This window comes from Eublepharis macularius, chromosome 1 (genome assembly GCF_028583425.1).
Source record: "Eublepharis macularius isolate TG4126 chromosome 1, MPM_Emac_v1.0, whole genome shotgun sequence".
NCBI classification, from domain to species: Eukaryota; Metazoa; Chordata; class Lepidosauria; order Squamata; family Eublepharidae; genus Eublepharis; species Eublepharis macularius.
The window spans coordinates 179,832,951-179,853,275 of record NC_072790.1 but is presented as its reverse complement, the minus strand read 5'-3'; the positions used below and the strand labels follow the sequence as shown (position 1 = coordinate 179,853,275).

Here is a 20,325-nt window from a genome sequence, read left to right as displayed (position 1 = left end):
CCTTTGATATAAGGTAAATAAGGTTATTGTGTAAGATTAGGAAGTGGATTCCATGGTTATTGCATTAGCCCTGTTGATAGTTCTTCTATTTTTGAGCCTTGTAGAATAAAGAAAGGCACATCGACTTCTGGATATAGCATATTATGATTATCTAATCAACATTCAGTGAAGGTTACAATGTTACTGAAAGACCTATCTTACAGATAGTATCCTAAGGTTTAAGGTAGAGAATAGGTACCTAACAGTCCTTCCTCTCCTTATGGTATTACTTTGGTTCAGAGAAATGAAAACTTATTTTGTACATCAGTATCTGTTCAAATAAGGTGCAGTAGTTCTCTCTTTCTAGATTTCATAACGCTAAAGTGGGTACATTTCAGGGCTCCCAGTTTCATCATCCTTGTTTCTGACCTCTTCATTTCCTTCAGCAGCAGAAATGGCATCAAGCCACTGGTGGCCTTTCCAGGAGCTGGTGCTTTAAGCTCTTCAACCTGTGCTTTTCCTCTCATGGCTTCCACTCAAGCCACTTGAGCCTTTCAGTAGTCTCAGGAGGAGGATGCTTCAGCTGGACTCTCTCTGACTATTAATTTTTTTTCCAGGATCTAATGGATTGAGATTCCTGGCTTGTGTTTCTTTTCTTCAGCCTTTCGCTCAGGTTGCATATGTCTTTTAATAATCTTTTAAATGAGAATGGAGTTTGGAGGATTAGTTCAGGTCCTGAAGAGGGTTGCTGTATCCAGCTCAAATTTTCCTCAGTAGCCAGACTACAGTACTTGGGATTTAGTTGCCCAAGTCTGTTCCTAGTAGCAGAGGGAGAACCATCCAGCTTAACCATCCAGTGACTGGCCTTTTCTTCCAGTTGAGGGAACCCACATAGCCTCCTTTAATTTTAGGGAACTTGGTTTGTTTTAAAATGTAAAATGCAAACTCATACAGCCTCCTTTAGTTCTGATACATATCTCTTCCCCTTAGCTACTAGATGTTTCATGTAGCAAGTAAGCTAAGTTTTGTGGTGAGTAAGAAGAAATCAAAGATCAGTGAAGTAGTTTTATAAAAATAACCAAGAATATTTATGTACGGGTTGTTTTTAAAGAACAGATTAGCAGTGCAGGTCTCCCAACATTCAAAGGAGAAACCTGGCTGAGGCACATAAATTTAAGCTATTTATTACTTCAGATTTTGATTTTAATTCCCTTTAATGCTTTCAGGTACAAACAGGCTTTCACTGACTAGCCTTCAGGTTAGAACCTTTCACACACACACACAGGATTCCACCCACATCAGCCTTCACTTTCCAAAAGTCAGACCAAAGAGTATGAGGGCTCCTCATCTCCAGAGACAGTTCTATGAACTCTGTCCTGTCCCAGAGGTAGAGGTAAATCAATCTGTCTGAATACCCGGCAGAGGTATACATGAAACTGTCTGTTCTTCCCCTGGGGCAGTCCTGAACTGAACTGCTGCTGTGTTTCCCTTCCCCATCCCACTCCCTATCTGAAAGGTAATTGGATGCTGCGACAGCAGCACACCCCTAAGCTCAGGGATGAAGTAGCTGAGTGACTGTTTTACCTTTCAGGGGAAGGACACCCTCCTGTCCATCACACATATCCTTAGGCCTTATGCAGGACTTGTCGCCTTCTCCAACAGTATACTTAATCAAGCCTAAAAAAATGATGCCATTGGCAACTCTTCTGCAAAATTCTACTATGACATCCACTGTCTACACCTGCTCAAAGTCAGCAAATAAAGTTAAAATATGTCATCAAAGTGAAACCCTTATTTTAGTCTATAGTCGGAAAAGCAGCAGGGGGAGAACTATTAAAATCAAACCAATACTCTGAGAAATCCAAGCATGTGGGACATGAGACCTCAAGCACCTTTGGTGTCAGACATGCTATGAGGATTCCTTAAGAGAGAGAAGTTAATGATCAATAGTTAACTACTTTACCTCAAATACTGAAGTTTTGAAAAGAAGCTTGAGGCTTGAAGATCAAAATTTAGCCTTTGATCCTAAAGTAAAGAAATTATTTTATAATAACAACAACAGGAAAACCAACATTCAATTTATATACCACCCTCAATGCCTCACTGAGAGCGGTTTACAAAGTGTGTTATTATTATCCTCATGCCAATCACCCTGTGAAGTAGGTGGGGCTGAGAGACCTCTTAGAGAGCTATGACTGACCCAAGGTCACCCAGCTGGCTTCAAGCAGAGAAGTGGGGAATCAAACCCGGTTCTCCAGATTAGAGTCTTGCTGCTCTTCTTAACCGGTACAGCAAACTACACCAAAATACAATAGAGGGTGTTTTTTTAAAAAAATCTCAACAAGGGATATTTCCCATTTACAAGGCTATAGGTGTAAATCCATACAAATTAGCAATATCCTGGAAATTAAGTTCAACTGCAAGCTCCAAAAAGCAATTAAATCAGCCCACTTCACCAGAACACAGTTTTGCCTGGTAGCTATGTCTTTTCTTTCTTATGGCAGCCATTAAGGCTAGCATAGCAAAGTGACACTAAAGAAAAATAGTACCTCAATCCAGCTTGTCTCTATTCCACATCTTCTGAGTCATGCCATATTTGGTTATTTAAGTGACAGATAACATTTTTTTTTTACTACTGTCACTGTTCCAGATCCAATATAGCAGTTGAGGAGTGAAGAGGGTTTCAATTTTATCTCATGCATCAACAAGAGAATTGCCAATTACATTCAGAGTCTGGAATCTTTATAGCTGGTGGTAATGCACAAAGCAGAGAGAACACAGCTTGATTTGCAGATGCCAGGCAGTGCTGACAGCTAGAAACAACTTGTTTTGACTTGTAAAGTGAGTCAATTTGATATGGGAGTCCCTGAGCGGTTTGGAGCATAAAGCTGTCATTTTTGTCACTCATCTTGATCCTGACACACATGCCCTTTACCAGTAAGTGTGAATTACACAATTGATTATTGTTTCTTTTCTATAAATACATGCCACCATTCTTTTTTAAAAAAATCATTATGGCAATTACGGCCCTTTTTGTGGGCTCCCATCCAGACAGTGATCTTTGTGGCCACAGGATTTTTCTTATTGGACAAGGCAATCTGGTTGTAAATGATTGCTATAGCGCAATGATTGCTCAATATCCAGCAATGTCTGAATGCAACCTGTATTTCCCCAGAACACTTCCTGACCTGCTGGTCAATTCAAGTGAGTGGATTGTGAAGAGAGATACTTGAATATCTGCTCATTCCTCTTGCATCCTGTTTGCCATCTGTGAACGGAGGCCTGATTTTTCGGTTATTGGTTTGATAGTTTGTCAGTCTGTTTGTGGGTGCACAGCTAGTTGTTTCATTCTACTCCTTACTTTCAATGCAGTATAGTGCCAGTGGCTTCTTTTGCATGCACATTCTCACACAGCCTGATCGAGTTCTGTTAGCCCCTCCATCCTTGCTACATAACTTGTTCAACAGACAATAATTTAAATAGACAGTTAAATCATTCACAAAACATAAACCAGTCATTAACAAATGCTGTATTTCAATAAAATCCTACCCTTTAGTGTTTGTCTAAGTAGTCCTTAGTGATCCTAAATTGGCTGCTGATCAGTTTGAATTGGCAGCTTTGGGCATGTGCAGTTTTGCAAAGACCCAATACAAACCCATTTGGCAAGTGGTCATCATAGCTGCTCAGCATGAGCTGAAGAGACCAAGTGATTGAGTCACATCTGATTGCCACCTTCAAACATAGTAACTTTGACAGCTGAACATATCCATGGCAGAATTAGCAGCATTTGTATTTGGAGATATAGGGCAGCAAGAAGAACAGTTGCCCGATGTTTCATAAGCCCATCTGCCTTTAAAGAGCTGTGTGTCTTGCAGACATGGGCAAGTGATGAAGTTTTTGGAAAAGCTTCACTTGCTGATTTCTATCTACCAAGTTTCACACTCTGGACAGTTGCCAGGTCCACAAGAAGCTCATCTAATTCATTTCTCTGTCTTCTATGCCAGAAGAATTCACAATGAGACAAGTTCCCAAGCAAGCTTTTATGATGTTTTCCATGGGGTGATAAATTCTTAAGGAAGAAGGAGCATGTCCATTGTGGCTCTGACACTTATAGACCATACATGATACTAGCATCAAAAATCACCAAATGTGTTGATGGGAAGAGCTCTGTAAGCCCTTCCTCTTTGTGCTACATTTGAACCCTCCCTCTCCATAGGCTGCTTTTTGCAGCTCAATTGCATGTCTGGACATCCAAATACCTACCTCTAGCCTGACATGTGGTTTGGGCTCAAAGGCATACATAAAAGCAATTCACAGAGCCAACACCCTTAACAGTGGGGTTGACTTCAATAAACTTAGAAGGATATAACTCAGGTTAGGATTGCACTGCAAATCACTCAAAGTAGGAACTTTCCGTACCAGCTAGACGTCCCTGGTACACAAGAGAGTTAACAAATATGCAACAGTTGGCGTCATTAGTTTGCTGTGCTGCATCTTATATGGAAAGTTTAACAAACTCCTATGAGATTCCCTAACAATCAAAACTAGAGGAAAGTTTCTTCTCTCTCTGGACTGTATCTTTGGAAATGAAAGCTGCCTTCAATGCAATGAAAGTCATGCCCTTTTAAAAGGCATCATGCTACAGATGCTGAAATACAGCGAGTGGTAACATAATGCAGCTTCTCCTTTGCAGACATCAATTACTCCTGAAATCTACATCTAATTCAATCAGCTGAATAGGCAATGACACCTCTCTTATGAAGCAGTCGCAGGAAGGAAATGTTGTTTCCATTTCATTAAGCTGATTGAATACAAGCAAACAAATGGACTTTTATTTCGGGAATATTGAGTGGCTAGGACCTGAGGGCAGAAAACCCTGGTGACCTCCATAAAAACACATCAGGTCTTTACTTGATAGTACTGACAGCAGGAAAGCAGCTTCCGCTCTGAGCTCCTTTGTGTGAGAAAAGAATTGCACATCAGTTACTAAACTATACTCCAGCTCTCACCAACCATATCATGAAGAGCTCAGGTGCAGGCGGGGGACTATGGGCCTAATTAAATGATACATTTTCCTGAGCTCATCCTATATTATCAGAATCTATCCCTGTCAGGTGCATATGGGCCTGATTCTGATTGGGATTATGCCACACAGGGAGTGGATACTTAAGCCTTCCCTCAATGCCATTTTCCTGACCTGAAATAGGAAGCACTCTTTGCTCCATTGGGGAAGCCTACTTGAACATCAGTACACAGAGCCCCAGCAGGACAAATAGCAGGTCCCTGAGCATTTGCTGAATCCAAATCAGGCACACGCACAACTAGAAGGCATGGACTCCCAGATGACATCTGCCAACCCAATGCAGGCATGTACCTGGCAAAAATGCATTGTATGGTTAAGCCCTATAAGGTTACATTACACTGGGATCTAGAAATCAATGTGGATTTGGCCCTATGGATGGCTCCTGGTCTCTTAGCAGGGACTATTTCTGATGCAGTGAGAGAGGTACCAAAGGGAGCATTGGAAAATAGGGAGGAGGCCACAGCGCAGTGGTAAAACACATGGCTTGGAGGCAGAAAGCCTTAAGATGAGTTCCTGACATATTCATTTAAAGGATCTTATACAGCAAGTGTTGAAAAAGTCCTATCTCTGCATGAAACTCTGAAGAGCTTCTGACACTCAGACAGTAGTGAGATATGTCGGTGAATGCTTGACTCTGTAGAAGGCAATTTCATGCATCTGTGAGAATATAGGCCAGTGCATATGGTCTTTCTAGGTGTGGCCATGATTTTCATAATACATGAGTTGTGAATAAGTCACTTGGTTTCCTGTGAATGGAAGAAATCCTGATCAGCAATATCTTTTTTGTTACAGTTATTTGCCCAAACTGAGACTCAGTTGGATAATCCTAAATATATCAAATCTAGTGAATATAGACATTAGTAAACTAATAAACAGACCTACAAGTTATAAAACTGCTCCATTTTGTGATACGATATCATGTCAGACCTTAAAAGAAAACTCGGTATCTACTGAATCTCAGTGTCATCACCTTCTAGACAAATGTTAACACAGGCATGTGGAAATTATGGCCCCCAAACAAACAAGAGCAAACACCTGAGTTTCTGCCAGATTTGTTGGTTACACAATTTTTTGACATCTCTGTTTACCTAATGGGAGTATGGATTTAAATCATCCCTGCAGAGAATCATATTCACAGTACAGGTGTTTGCAGAGTTCCACCCTTCTAAGTCCATTGAAGCCAATAAGCTTAGAAAAGCGTAACTCTTCTTGGAATTGCAGTGTCAGTTTTCGCCAGTTCAGCCCAGAGTAAAAGAATTCATGCAAGAATTATATGAAAATATCCAATCAAGTTTGCTACCCACAGACAATGTAGACTGCTCATACGTTTGTTTGGAAAAGGGTCAGAAAAGACAGGAAATCACTGGTTAAATAATTTTTTCTTTCACATCTTGGTTTTGCTTTCTTATAATTGTACTGTTTACTCAAGCTTATATCTGGGATGGGAATGGATAAGTCATCTCTGGAGTACAAGTCTGCTCCTCCTAGGAATTTTTTGAAAACTGGGATTTTTTAAATTTGTGAGAAGACACTTAAAAGGATAAGGTAGTAAATGATGTGAGAGACCTCTTTCTGAGGCTCTGGAGAGCTTCTGCTAGTCAGAGGACACAATTCCAACCTTGATAGGCCTACGGTCTGATTCAGTATAAGGCAACTTCATGTCTTATTGTTTAACAGTGAAAGCCTAGTTTTAGAATTTCTGTTTAAACACAGTCAGTGGTGGCTGTTTCCCCTCTTAGTGGTAATGCTCCACCCACTTGCCCAGGCTGACTCTTCTCCCTAAAGATCCTACCCGTTTTTGAGTGATACTCTCAAGCTCAGTGTTGCTTATGAGAACCTAACCCTGCTCCCCCAAACCCCAATTCATCTTTTTGTAACTATGAATATGGCAGTATAAAAAAATGGGATGGAGACTTGGGGTTGTCAGCAGGAGTGCAGACATTTCTGTGGGTTATGAGAAAAAACATTGTTTTTTTAAAAAAACTCACTGGAAACATGGCAGCCTCACCTATTGAGGAAGGCTGGCTATTCCCGTGTGTATGATGTATCCCTCTTCGTTTTGACTGCAATAAGGAATATTTAGCAACAATATTTAGCAATTTCCTCCCCCCCCCACCTAATCTTAGAGCCATTCTGTCATTGGAAAATCAAGTACACAACCTGGCTCATAACACTTTCTGATATGTGAATTCTTTTTGTAATGCATAAAAACAATTGATGTGTGAACTCTCAACACATCTGGGGAGACAATATGTTTTACCCATAACAACCCATGAAAGTGGAAGCACTAGCCCACACATTCAGTCTATGTCCAACAATTTTCTTTTTTCATTTTGAATGTAATTCCTCCTTGGTTACCTGTGTCACAAAAAAGTATATAATAGATAGGACACATTCTATGACAAAGTTTTGTTACATAAATCCTCTTGAACTAAATATGAGCTGCAGATGGATCTCCTCTTCATTTGAGGCTTGACGCACTGTGCCTCATGTCAACAAGAAGTATATAGGATGCATTCCTAGACTTATTTTTCTTTGAAGCTGAGACAAGGTTTGGTCATGTCTACATTTATTTATTTGTGCACATTATTTATAGTCCGCCTTTCTCACTGAGGCTCGAGGTGGATTACACAGTGAGTCAGTACAGTCAATTCCAAAGACATTTCAATAAACATGTAAATGGGCATATACATGCAAATTTGCAAAGATATAACCAGCAGAAATACAATACAGAGTTCAAGAAATGCTGAAATGAAGTATAAGCAATTCTAATCTATTATGTAGGATCATATTTACAGCAGTAGTAGTGAATCTATAGTCACTCCCTAGTCCTTTATTCATGCAGCTCTTTGAAACTGCTTCCTTATCTTACAGTCCTCTATCAGCCCCTTGTATAATTCAATTTTTCATCATTTGCAGAAAGCCAGGAGAGTGGGAGCTTTCCTTACCTCTTCAGGTAGACCATTCCAATAAAGTGAGGGCTGCCAAAGAGAATGCAGGTGTTGATTATGCCCATTTGCAGAGCAGCACCTGCAGAAGGCCCTGCTCAGATGAGCAAAACTGGCAAGGTGTAACATAGTGAGAGAGGCAGTTCTATAGATATGCTGGGCCAAGGCTGTGAAGAGCTTTGTATATGATAGCCAATACCTTGTATTGAGCCCAGTAACTGATAGGTAGCCAATGGAGTGACTTCAGAATGGGAGTAATATTCATGCTTCTCCTAGCTCCTGATAATAAATGAGCTGCAGCATTCTGCCCAACTGGAGTCTTCAAGTTAACTTAAAAGGGAGTCCTATGGACAGTTGTCAAGTCTCAATGTGACCATGACATGGATCCAGGTGGCCAGACTGGTAGTGTTGAGTTAGGGGGCCATCTTCCAGGCTAATCTGAGTTTGTGGAAAGCATTTTTGCAGCTACCTTAACATGCTTTTCTAGCAGTAGTGCTGGATCCATATAACTCATAGGCTCTTAACTGACTCTGCAAGAGTCCGATGAACACCATCAAAAGTGGGGAGCACAGGTCTTGGCCTTCCAACTCAGCATCACTTCTGTCTTGTCTGCATTCAGTTTTAATTTGGTTGCTTTCAGCCATTTGACCACAGCCATCAGGCAGCAACCCAAGGTCTCTATCGCATCCCATGATGATTTGGACAGTGAGATACAGAGTTGGGTGTCGTCTGCATATTGATGGCATCTAGGGTTGCCAGCTCCAAGTTGGGAAATTCCTGGAGATCTGGGGGGTGAAACATGGAGAAACCTGGAGAAAGTGGGGTTTAGGGAGGAAAAGGACCTTGGCATGGCATAATTCCACAGAGTCCACCCACAAAGTAGCCATTTTCTCCAGGTGAACTGATCTCTGTGGCCTGGAGACCAGATGTAATTCCGGGAGATCTCCAGCCACTACCTAGGGGCTGGCAACCCTAATGGCATCTAACACCATAGGTACAAATGAGTTATCCTAAAGGCTTTACATAGAGGTTTAATAACATCGGGGATAAGATTGCACCCTGTGGAACCTCACAAGATGATTCCTACTCAGAAGATAGCTGGTCTTCAACAGCAGCTGTTCCATGAGAATTTATTCAAACCAGTCTAAGGCCCATCCTTTGATACCCATATCTGCCTCTGAACACCTTGACAAGATGGCACTATCTACTGTATCAAAGTCTACAGATAAATCCAGAAGGAGCAACAAAGAAGCATGGCCTTCATCTACATCCAGGTGGAGATCATCAACTAAAGCCACCAGAGCTGTCTCTGTCCCATCACCTGGCCCAAATCTTCACTGAAGAGAGTCCAAAGCACCAGAGTTATCCAAGAAGACCTGGAATTGGTCAGATATTGTTCTCTCAATCACTTTGTCCAGAAAGGGCAGATTAGAGACTTGGCAGTAATTGGCTACATAATTTTTGTCTAGGGATGATTAAGTAGCAGTCGGATAGTCTCTTGTTTGAGTGGCCAAGGGAAGGGAACAGTTAGTGACTAATTTACGATAGACCTCAAGGGCTCATTTATGTGGTTCTTATATGATTTTAACAACCAAGTTGAGCAAGCATCCAGTGCACAGGCCTTCACAGATGCAAGAATCCTGTCAATATCCATTGTTTTAACTGATTCAAATTGGTCCACACATGAAGCATTTCTGTCACTTTGCCTATATTACAGCTAGCATCCAAAGTAGAGCATATTTGTGCTATTTTATCAGTAAAAAACTTTGCAAAGGCATCACAGATCATTGTCTGTTCTTGAGACTGTAAAGGTTCAGATTTAAGAGTTAGAAGATGTCAAGATATCTTGAACAGTTGGGATGGTCATGAACTAGCTGATGCATGAAACTAGCTGATATCTTGAACAGTTAGGATGGTCACGAAAGCTAGAAAACTAGCTTCCTGCTCTCATCACCACTTCATAGGTGTTCCAGTGGGCTCTGTAGCATGCTCTATCAGTTTCAGCATGGATTTTCCACCAGCGTCTTTCTAGATGTTTTGCAGCTCTCTTTAAATCACCCAGCTCCATGGTAAACTACAGTGCGGGCTTCCATGGCAAGGGCAGGAGAGGTTGGCGAGGGGCAATGTTTTCAATAGCTGTGAGGAGCTTCACATTCCAAGCTTCTACCACAGCTTCAACAGAGCATGTGTTTGGAATCCTAAGACCTCCCAGGGCATTTTGGAGTCTGGAAGGGTCCATGAGTCTTTTTGGGCAAAGCATTTTAACCCCTTTTTGCAGGGTTCCAGGGCCATATTCTCTTTTGCCTTCAGTAGGTAATGGTCAAACCATGATTCAGGACGAATCTCCAACCCTGAAATGTGACCTTCCTTCAAAGTTTCAGTGCAAAATATTAAGTCCAAGGTGTGGCTTCTTTCCCTATTTGAAAGAGGCCCAGGGCTGCAAGGGAAGCTATAAATTTCTGGGCTGGCCCTGAAATAGAGCATTCAGCATGAATGTTGAAGTCCCCTAGGACAATCAGTCTAGGTGTCTCCAACTTGACATCTGAGATCACCTCTACCACCTCCAAAAGGTCTTACTGGGGAGATGGGGAGTCAGTAAACAAGCAGAATACTTAATCTATTTCTAGTTTCCAATGAAAAGAGTATATAGTAAATGCGTGTACCATAAGTCTGTGGAAGTTGAAGGACTAAATGGGACACTTCCTGTTCTGGAACTTTACCAGAGCACAAAATTGTTCAGATGAGATAGTGAAAATAGGGTTCATCAAAGGGATATAATAGGGAAGAAGAAGCTTCCATTAAATAATTTTTCTCTCTTTTTTTTCAAGGACATACTAGAAAATCCCAAATTAATTGTTAATGATGTGAGCAGATTCGATATTCTCCAAGGGGAAATAGGTGAGATCAAAACTCTGTTTGGGGGATTGGGGTCGACTGGCCTTTGGTTAGGAAAGTACATCTTTTTTCTTGCTATCATAACCGATAAATGGCTATATATTTTATTTCAAGGTGTAGCACCCTCTCAGGGTGTATCACCCCAGTTCTGCAGTCCAGTTCACTACTTTATTTGATAGATTATTTTATTGACCAAATCACACACCTAAAGGTGTAATTAACTTCACCCACCTCAGGGGGTACACTGCATTACTCAGGAGAAGAGCCACAACACTGCAGCTATCTTCTTGCTTCTGCAGACTCACTTGGGTCTCCCCTTCTGCTCCTGTGCCCTCTCTTTCCAGCCAGCCTTTCCCTCCCTTTATATAGTCCAGCTCCACACTTGGTTCTTGAGGACCACCTACCACTTCTCTGCACCCTGCTCCTTAGCCGGGTCCTGCTTTCCACAACCATGCCCTGGGCCTAGAGAGCCATTGTTCCCCTATCCAGACTTCCTCATTGCCTCCACACCTTCTGAACCTCCCTGTGCCAGATTGCCCAAACTGCCTTGTTGCTGAGGCTACCCTGGCTGCATCCTCCTGACCTTGATGCCACCCTGGTCCATGCAGGTAAGCATTGCTACTTGACGCAAGGGGGTGTCTTGCCCTGCCAAGTGGGTCATTACCAGGTAGCCCACCAAAGAAAGGCTGAATCCACATTACCTCAGCGCGTCCCAGTGTTGCACTAAATGTTCGCTAAACACCCGGAAGTATAGCGCCTTTCTAGCGCGATTCAGAAATCGTGCTTGAAAAACGCTATACTTCCGGGTGTTTAGCGAACATTTAGTGCAACACCGGGACGCGCCGAGGTAATGTTTATTCAGCCAAAGCTACAGATGGCTACATAGCTCTTCCACACAGTAACCATTTTTGCATTTTATTTATTTTTAAACTATTTCTACTCCCCTCCTTTCCAATAGCTCGCCTTTGTTTCAATTTCTATTTTATTTATTTTTATTTTTCAAATGTTTATACTGCCTCTCCCTCTAATGATACCTGAAGCAGTTTACAAGGATTAAAACTGCAATGAATAAATTGGGAGGATCCCATCTGCTTTTTCCAGTAGCTCAGTGTGGTTGACAACAGCTAACAAAAGCGAGTTTACACAACACAACAAATAATACAATCAGCAGTAGACAATAGCACAAAATATAAATTAGCTTATCCAAATGCTCAAAGCATTGTTGATAACTAATATTCAGATTTTATCACTGGTAGAATGACCATACATTAGACAATGAACACATCAAGGAGGACTGGGATCATGCCTGTTGGCTCTTCCCAACCTCTATGTGCACACTAGAATGACTGAATGGAGTCCACACATGTTGAGGAGTTCTGATAAGCACAAAATAGTCAAGAGCAGGCATGCCTAGTGGTTTTGATCTTGACCTGACACTGTAAGTGCCTGGTCATCTGAACAGTGCTACTGCATTACCTAACATGGTATAAGCACAGAAGTGAATACAGATCTGACCCAGGACATCTGAACTTTGGCATTTCTAAGCGCCATTGGTTTTAAAAGGAAACCCAAAGCATGTGCTTAATTGGGTGCCCCCAGCTTCTGTTTAGCAGGCGAACCATTACTGTGAGAAAGATGAACAGATTCCAGGGTTTGATAACTGAGTAGAAAAGCTGGCAGAGTATTAACCGGTAGCAGAAAGAGTGCAGTTCAGAATAGGAAAATCTATGATGTGTGAAGGAAATGTTTTGTTTAAAAAAAGAGTTTTGACAAGAAGTGATATGAAAGACAAAGAGATGGCCAGGCTGGCATGGGTGCCTATTCCAGAAGGCACATGAAGTGGCAAAGGAGAAAAAGCTTGCATGGGAAGTGGGTGATGGGGAGGGTGAAAGGGTGGTGTTTGTTATGTTTGTGAAGAGGCAGAGAAAGGAAAGAAAGTGAACTGAGAGAACAGCTAAAGATAGTACAGTGAGTTGGAGAACCTGAAGGGGGACAGAGAGGCACCCATGTGGTAGGAAATGGTGCAGAGACAGACAGCAAGGGTTCGTATGGTCACAGTGATGGAAGAGAAAATTATTCCAGTCTGCTGGAGAGCAAGTGAACACCAGCAAGGAGAAAACTGAAATTGTCTATGTGAGAGATGACCTGGATATGCAAAAGGTTTATAGCTACTGAGGCAGAAAAGGAAAGGCAGGCTTTAAAAAGAGAGGTGGAGGGGTTTAGCAGCAGCCTGGATGTGGAAGAAAAATGAAAAACAAAAGTCAAAGATAACCCTACAGTTTGGCTGTTGAGAGGCAAGGCAGATAACAGGATCTCCAACAGTGACCCAAAACGAGTGGGGAAAGGACAGGTCTGGAGGGTGACTGAGGGTTCTTTCATGCCCATCTTGCATTTGACACACTGCTGGGACATTAAATGTCAGCAGGGCAGCTTGTGAGAAAAATAACTGGTCAGAAGGAAGGGAAAAATAGATCTCTGAGTCATCATCACAACACTTGTCTGCTTCCTGAGCACTCTGGTTTCCTCGCTTTACTGCAAGGCTGATCTCTCAAGGCCTTTCTTTTGTGCACAGTGAGGGCCAATGTGTGGGAGATGCATGAAAGACTCCTTTTTTAAAACAAGGACAGGGAGCAGCGTCAGAAGCTGCAATCAGGAGCAGAAGAGCAAGGAGAAGGAATGGCTGATTAACTCTTTCCCTTCCTGCCATATTCTGCTCACAATCACTTCAGCATCTTTTCCTGCAAAGGAAAAGATAGGAGAGGACCATATCTTTTAACCTGCAGTTCAGAAAGGCTACCAAGGCATTTGGACTGAGAGAAGACTAGGAAGAGACAGGGTGAAATTGATTGCCTTACCTTTCTTCCGCTTCTGACTGCAGACTTCAGTGCTGCTTGATGCAGGGGTGGGGGGGTGGGGGGCAGAATACAGTGAGAATGTTCATAGAACTCCCATACATTGTCTAGGCTGGCCAGAATATCCAGAGTGGGCCCGTGAACAGGCAATGGCTCTTCTGTACTATCTAGACAGAGAATGTGGAAGGCATCTGTTGAACAGTGTTAGCTGAGATCTAAGAGATGAGGACAGATCTGTATATTAAAGGACAAACTCAGGTCTCCAACCCAACCCCTAGTAGGCAAACATGAGGAATCAACAGTACAGAGCATAGTGATTAACCCTTTCTTGTCTACAGATTCTACCCTGCAAATGACCCCAAAGGCCATTTTAGCCCATTTTTAGCATTTAATTTAAAATATTTATATGCTGCTTTTTAAAACCAAACCAAAACCATTGGATCTATAAAAGCAGTTTGTCAGATTAAAAATCAAGCACTATTTTAAAATGATAACAAAACTAGGAAGAAGGTAGGAAGCATCATAGAAGGTACTTTCTGTCAAGGAGAGCCTAACAGTGCAATCCTAAGGAGAGTTATTTCAGTCTCAGCCCATTGAAATCAATGGTCTTAGACTGGAGTAACTCTACTTAAGATTGCACTGTTAAATACATTAGCCTCAATGGACAATACCCCCCATCCCCAAACTTGGCTCTGAAACTGGAAAGTCAGCCTCATAGGGGAATAGGATGGGAGAATAGGGGAGAAGGAGGAAGTAGGGGAAGATGAAGCACTCCTACCCACTTCTCTTCTGCATCCCCCTCCCAACTCTTTATTTGTTCAGTGTTTAGAAATCTATTCGATGCATCATGCAACAGGACATAGAAAAATTCTGATAATATGACTCTGTAACAAGATCACTGAAAGCCTGGGGATGTTTGGCCTAGTGCCCTCAAATGGATTGTTCAGATACGGTCTAGAATTGTCCATTATGTTTGTTTCTTTCCAACCAGCAAAAAGTTGGATTTCTTCAGGAAAAAAGCATATTTCTCTTGGGTGTCTTGTTAAAGATGCTTCTATCCCACTTGCTGGGTATACGTACAGTACTGGGAATAATGACATTTTGTCTCTTATCTTCTTGGAGGTGACTGTTGGCTTCTAGCAGCACTGGGCTCTTTGACCCTGCAGCAGCGGTTTCTGGAAAATGTTATTCCAAAAGATCAAGACTTCAAACACAATTATGCAGGAATTTTTCATTTCCGGGTATGTAATGCAGGTTGTGATAGTATCATTTGCAATTATATGTTCAGCAAAAACCCCAGAAGTGCTGATGTTTGATTCTTCTTGATAATTCATATTTAATATTATATGCATTTGGTTTTAGTAATGTATGGTTTTAATAATAATAACAACAATAATAACACTCAATTTATATACTGCCCTTCAGGACAACTTAACACCCACTCAGAGCGGTTTACAAAGTATGTTATTATTATCCCCACAACAATAATCACCCTGTGAGGTGGGTGGGACTGAGCGAGCTCCAGAGAACTGTGACTAGCCCAAGGTCACCCAGCTGGCTTCAAGTGGAGGAGTGGGGAATCAAACCCAGTTCTCCAGATTAGAGTACCGCGCTCTTAACTACTACACCAAACTGGGTCTCAGTTTCTAGTACAATTTCCAACATGGAAGGATCATACAGAATTCCTTTATTCAGCCCTCATAAGCATTATTTGACAGCAATTTAGTTCTCTTTGTTAAAAAACCCTGAAGTTATTATAGTATTTGGAAATATTACCCCCAAGTATATATGGTTCTATTACCTCAGTATATATGGTTCTATTTTTTGTCAGGCAAGAAAAATCAAACTGTACCCTAAATAACCAAGGGGGGAAGCACTCTGAAGCAAAGGGCATATAAATAATACCCTTTATAAGTAATGTACTTACATTGTGGTGGAACAACATGGTATAGCCCGATCTTGTCGGATCATGGAAACTAAACATGGTTGGTTTTTGGATGGGAAACCACCAGGGAAGACTGGGGTTGCTCTGCAGAGAAAGGCAATGGCAAACCACATCTGCTTCTCACTTGCCTTGAAAGTCCCTTGCTGGGGTCATCATAAGTAGAGATGGGCATGAACCAAAATACTAATCAAAATTAAGCACGAACCAGGCCAGTTTGTGGTTCACGAACCACAGTTCATCAGATCCCATTTCTGACAAACCGCCACAAACTTTTAGGCTGGTTTGTTTGGTTCATTTTTTGGTTCGTCACTGCAGACAGCCTGGTGCCAATCAATCAGTTTCCCAGGCAACAGGGCATGGATTTCCTGCAGACCTTCTGCTGACCTGGAAGTGATGGTTTTCTGACCTGGATGTGCTGTTTTCATGAACCAAACAAACCAGTTCGTGAACCAGGGACAGGTTTGTGAAAGTTCATGGTTCATGAAATTTGACGAACCATGAACCACATGGTTCAGGTTTTTTTCTATTCGTGCCCATCTCTAACCATAAGTCAGTTGTGACTTGATGGCACACACATACATACAGTATTTAAATTACCTTTTCCAAACTACTGTCAACACAGCACAGCTTGATAACTAATTCAAATGCAGCTTTTCAAAGAATGCATCTTTTTTCACAAGAGATAAAAATAATACTTTAATAGATTGTAGACTAAAATTGATGAGATTATACCTAACAAACTTCCATGTCTAAAACTAAACTGTAGGATTAAGCCTGGTCAATAGCTGGATGATATATCAGCTGCAAATCTTGGGGTCCTCGAAGGGCCAAGCTACACATCTGTGTTTTTAAACACTTGGATCCAGATATCCCACAGCTGCTGCTTGGCTCTTTAAAAAGAAAGGAGAGCCCAGACAGGCTCCGAATGCTGTGCATGTGGAACAGAAAATCAGGAAAATAACCCCATCACTATTTCAGCATAGGAAAATGGCTCAGTGAGGTGGCATTCTGGGCTCTTTTGGCTCTCCTTTCTTTTTACAAAACTATTCCTCACAGCTGCTGTGTGGCTGAGAGGAACCAGAGTAGGATCCATGGAACCTGGATCCAGCTTTTACAAATGGGAATGTGTAGTGTGGCCCTAAGCTTTGCAAATGAAAGGTTAGAATAGAAAAGTAGCAAATAAAATGAAGAATTGTAATCTTTTTTTAGTCAATAAAACTGGGGGCCAAACATTAGCCCAGTGTGGATTATGCCTTTGCTGAAAGTACCAAAAATGATTATTTATCATGTGCATGTAACTGCTTTTGATGTGATATTTACATTCTCCTTACCACTTGGCAGGATAATACAGATGATCAAGCCATTCCAGAGTAATGGGTACAGCTTGGCACAGTTTGACCATCTGTATGGTATCCCCATATCAACCTCTCAAACATTAAAAGAAATGCTCTCACATATAACATATAGATCTATGGTGAAATGGCTGATTGTACTAATCTACTTGATTTAAACTTAATAACAGCTGATCTATGCCCTAATTAACTCCTACCCTCTTTAGTCTATTTACTGGGCAGTCTGATGGGAGGCAGCTTTGCAGGTAACCCTATCCTGTCTCAAAGATCTAACCAGCAAAGCAAACTATCTGCAAACCAAATGGTATGCTAAGAGGAGGAGAGCCCACACTGGCTTTCCCCACTCCACCCCACTGAAAAGCATGCATTCCTGTTCAACCAATAAAGGTCAGTCACTGAAGAGATTCCCCCACCCAATGCCCCCATATCTGGTCTGCAATGAGAGGCTGGCTTGGGACACTTCGCTCATTGTCAGATGCCTCAAGGTGCCTGCCATAATTCATAAGCTTTGCACTGGTGGACCCAAAAGTGGGTTGTGGCTCTCCTACAAGGACAGGAGAGAGGAGGTAAAACAGGGTAAGCTGGGAGAGAAGGCTGTGGGAAGCTAGATGGCGCATTTGGTGTTGCCTCTGCATAATATGTGGAATGAACTTGAAACACAGTCTGTCATTCAGTAATACTATACATGTGTAAATATGAAACATGAAAAATATAAATGTGCTAAGTGTGAGATTCTTGCAGTGGAGAGAGGTAAAACTGCATGGAATTACTTTGCAAGTGGCCCAAAGAGTACATTAAGTTTAGAAGTCAGTTCCATTTAAAAAAATGTGAGAGCAATTGCCTTAAACCAGCACCTCCTTCTCCCATTATTCCGGTCTGCAGAGCGGGTTACTATATCTTAACACCGTTGGTTCCACCTGCCAACAATAATGTCTCTCAGGGCCCTTGGAGACCAGATAGAAAGGAGGTCACAGTGGGCAAGTGAACCTCCTTAAATGTACATATCAGGACTACACACTAACAGTGCAATCCTATGGAGAGTTACTCCAGTCTAAGCCCATTGAAGTCAATGGGCTTAGAGTGGAGTAACTCGCCATAGGATTGAATTGTAAGTTATAGTACACAGATATCACAAATGCCAGAAAATCCCTTCCTTCATATTAATGGGCAAAAAAGCCCAGAGCTGCTATTTTAAAGCAACTGTTAAAACAAAATGCAACTTTTGAGCTAAAAAGCCCAGGCCTGCCACTGTGAAAGTGACCCCCCAAGCCCCCTTCCATATCACCAAGCTAAAAGCCCAGGCCTGCTGCTGTAAAAGCAGCCCTTAAGGGAATTATGAATTATCTTCTGAGCTATAAAGTGCAGGCCTGCTGCTAAAAGCAGCCTCTTGAGCAATCCATGTGGCATCTGAGCAGAAAATCCCACACCTTTAGAAGTCATCTCTTTGTGTCATAAATGTATCTTCCCAGCAGGCCTGCTGCTGAAAGCATTCCCTAAAACACATTTGTCAGCTGAACAAATATTATGTTTGGGGTGTGCACAAGAACAATTGACTGGGACTGACATGGATGACCAAAGTTATGGGTTCTACTATTTTATAATTGCTGGGAGAGAGACGTGGCAGCTTTCCTCCCATTTCATCCCTTGTCTTCCACACCACAGAACTAACTCCAGATAGTGGAACTTAGGACTAAGTTCTGGGGCATTTTATTGGGCTGGAGAAAACTGGGGGAGGCAGGAATATCTGTTCCACAAGCAAAGTTCCCACTTGCAGTTTTTAGGAGCCAACTCAGTGTGACTAACAGGCTTTAAAAATAAATTAAACCCACAAAAATCTCATAGCTCAAGTGATCCTGTAGCTGCAGCTTTATTTTCTGTGCTACGCATGAAAGTCTGAATTAATCACCAAATAAAAGGAGGAGTTCAGTTTTGCTGTGAACTTTACTTTTGATTTTTGAAAATCTTCCAGCATCTGAACTTAAATTACTGCTATCTGTTGAAAGACACCTTATTTGCAATCTGACCACTTTGCTTGCTAGAGTGTTTGTACATGAGACATCAAAGGTGTGTCAGATTCGTAACCTTTAACCTTCTCAGTCAGCAGGTCAATTACACATTGGCACAAATTTTCCACCATGAATAAAAATTCTCTACCCTCAAAGCACTCAGCAAGATGGTGTTCTAGTGTACTCTCATGTCTTATGCGTCAGCTTTCTGCCAATCAGTTACAATTATAGATGAAACAAGCATGATTATTTTTATTCATTTGAAGCCAGGCTTTTGCTTTGATGGCTTGGATAAACTCAGACTTGCACTCAATGCTGTTCTGGTTCTTGTGATGCAAAATTTAAACTTGGCTCCCTAGATTCCTTTTAAAGTTAAATTAATTGGGAGATTTGGAATGTTGAAGAAATATCAAATGCAGCTTTATATTGCTACTTCAATACAGGTTTTTGGCAGACAGCCCTTTAGGCAACCAAGCCCAAGGAATGATATTGATCTCATACCTGTGATCCCCCCAGAATTACAACTTCTTTGAAAGTCACTACTGGATGTACAGAGCTATTTCATATGGCATTTTGAAATAATACTAGATTTCACAGCCATAAAGGTGATGCTTCTTAGAACAATATTTCTAAAACTTTATGGTCATAACTGCTCACAATCAAAGACAGGAACTTCCTTAAGTATAGTGCAGTCAAAACGTTATTGTATTGTATTTCAATTTATTTTATTTATAGTCTGCCTTTCTCCCTGAGACCCAAGGTGGATTACATAGTGCAAGTCAATAAGATCAACAGCTAGGACATTAAATGAACAAATACAATATGGTATAGGTTGTAGAAATTTGAAAACAGCATGAATCCAAACACAGAAAAGAAACATTGCTGAAACGAAGCATACGTAATTAAACAAGACATCTTTAACAACATGGAAACTACCCAATAGGCAGAGCCAGCATGTCAATGGAGGCAGGTCTGGAAATTGCCTCCAGAGCAGAGGCGCTGGAGGGGGTGTGGGGGTGCGCACCGCAGAGCAACTGAGCAGGAGGGCTGGGCACGCGTGCCAAGCATTCCCTCCTATCTCCTGCCTCACAACTGGAAAGGAGCGGAGGAAAAGTGATACGTTTGTTTTGGGGGACTGTGGGTGGGGATGGGACAGAATAATGACAGAAGAAAGCAAAGGGGAAGGGAAAGGAGAAAGCGGGAAGGACCTAGAGAAACAGCTGCACCTTAGGGGGTGTGCTTTGAATGAGCTGCTGAAGACTCAA

The 20,325-nt window shown here is 41.7% G+C and overlaps 1 protein-coding gene across 3 annotated transcripts in view; it reads left to right on the top strand.

Annotated features, from left to right (window-relative positions):
• The window catches only part of LOC129336141 (calpain-13-like), a 148,111-nt gene that overhangs the window by 25,388 nt on the left and 102,398 nt on the right, over nucleotides 1–20,325 (top strand). For all 3 annotated transcript variants that reach the window (XM_054989364.1, XM_054989280.1, XM_054989199.1), the window contains exons 3-4: nucleotides 10,839–10,908; nucleotides 14,880–14,998. In XM_054989364.1, the coding sequence (XP_054845339.1) occupies nucleotides 10,839–10,908; nucleotides 14,880–14,998 (189 nt within the window). The remainder of the gene's footprint in view (nucleotides 1–10,838; nucleotides 10,909–14,879; nucleotides 14,999–20,325) is intronic.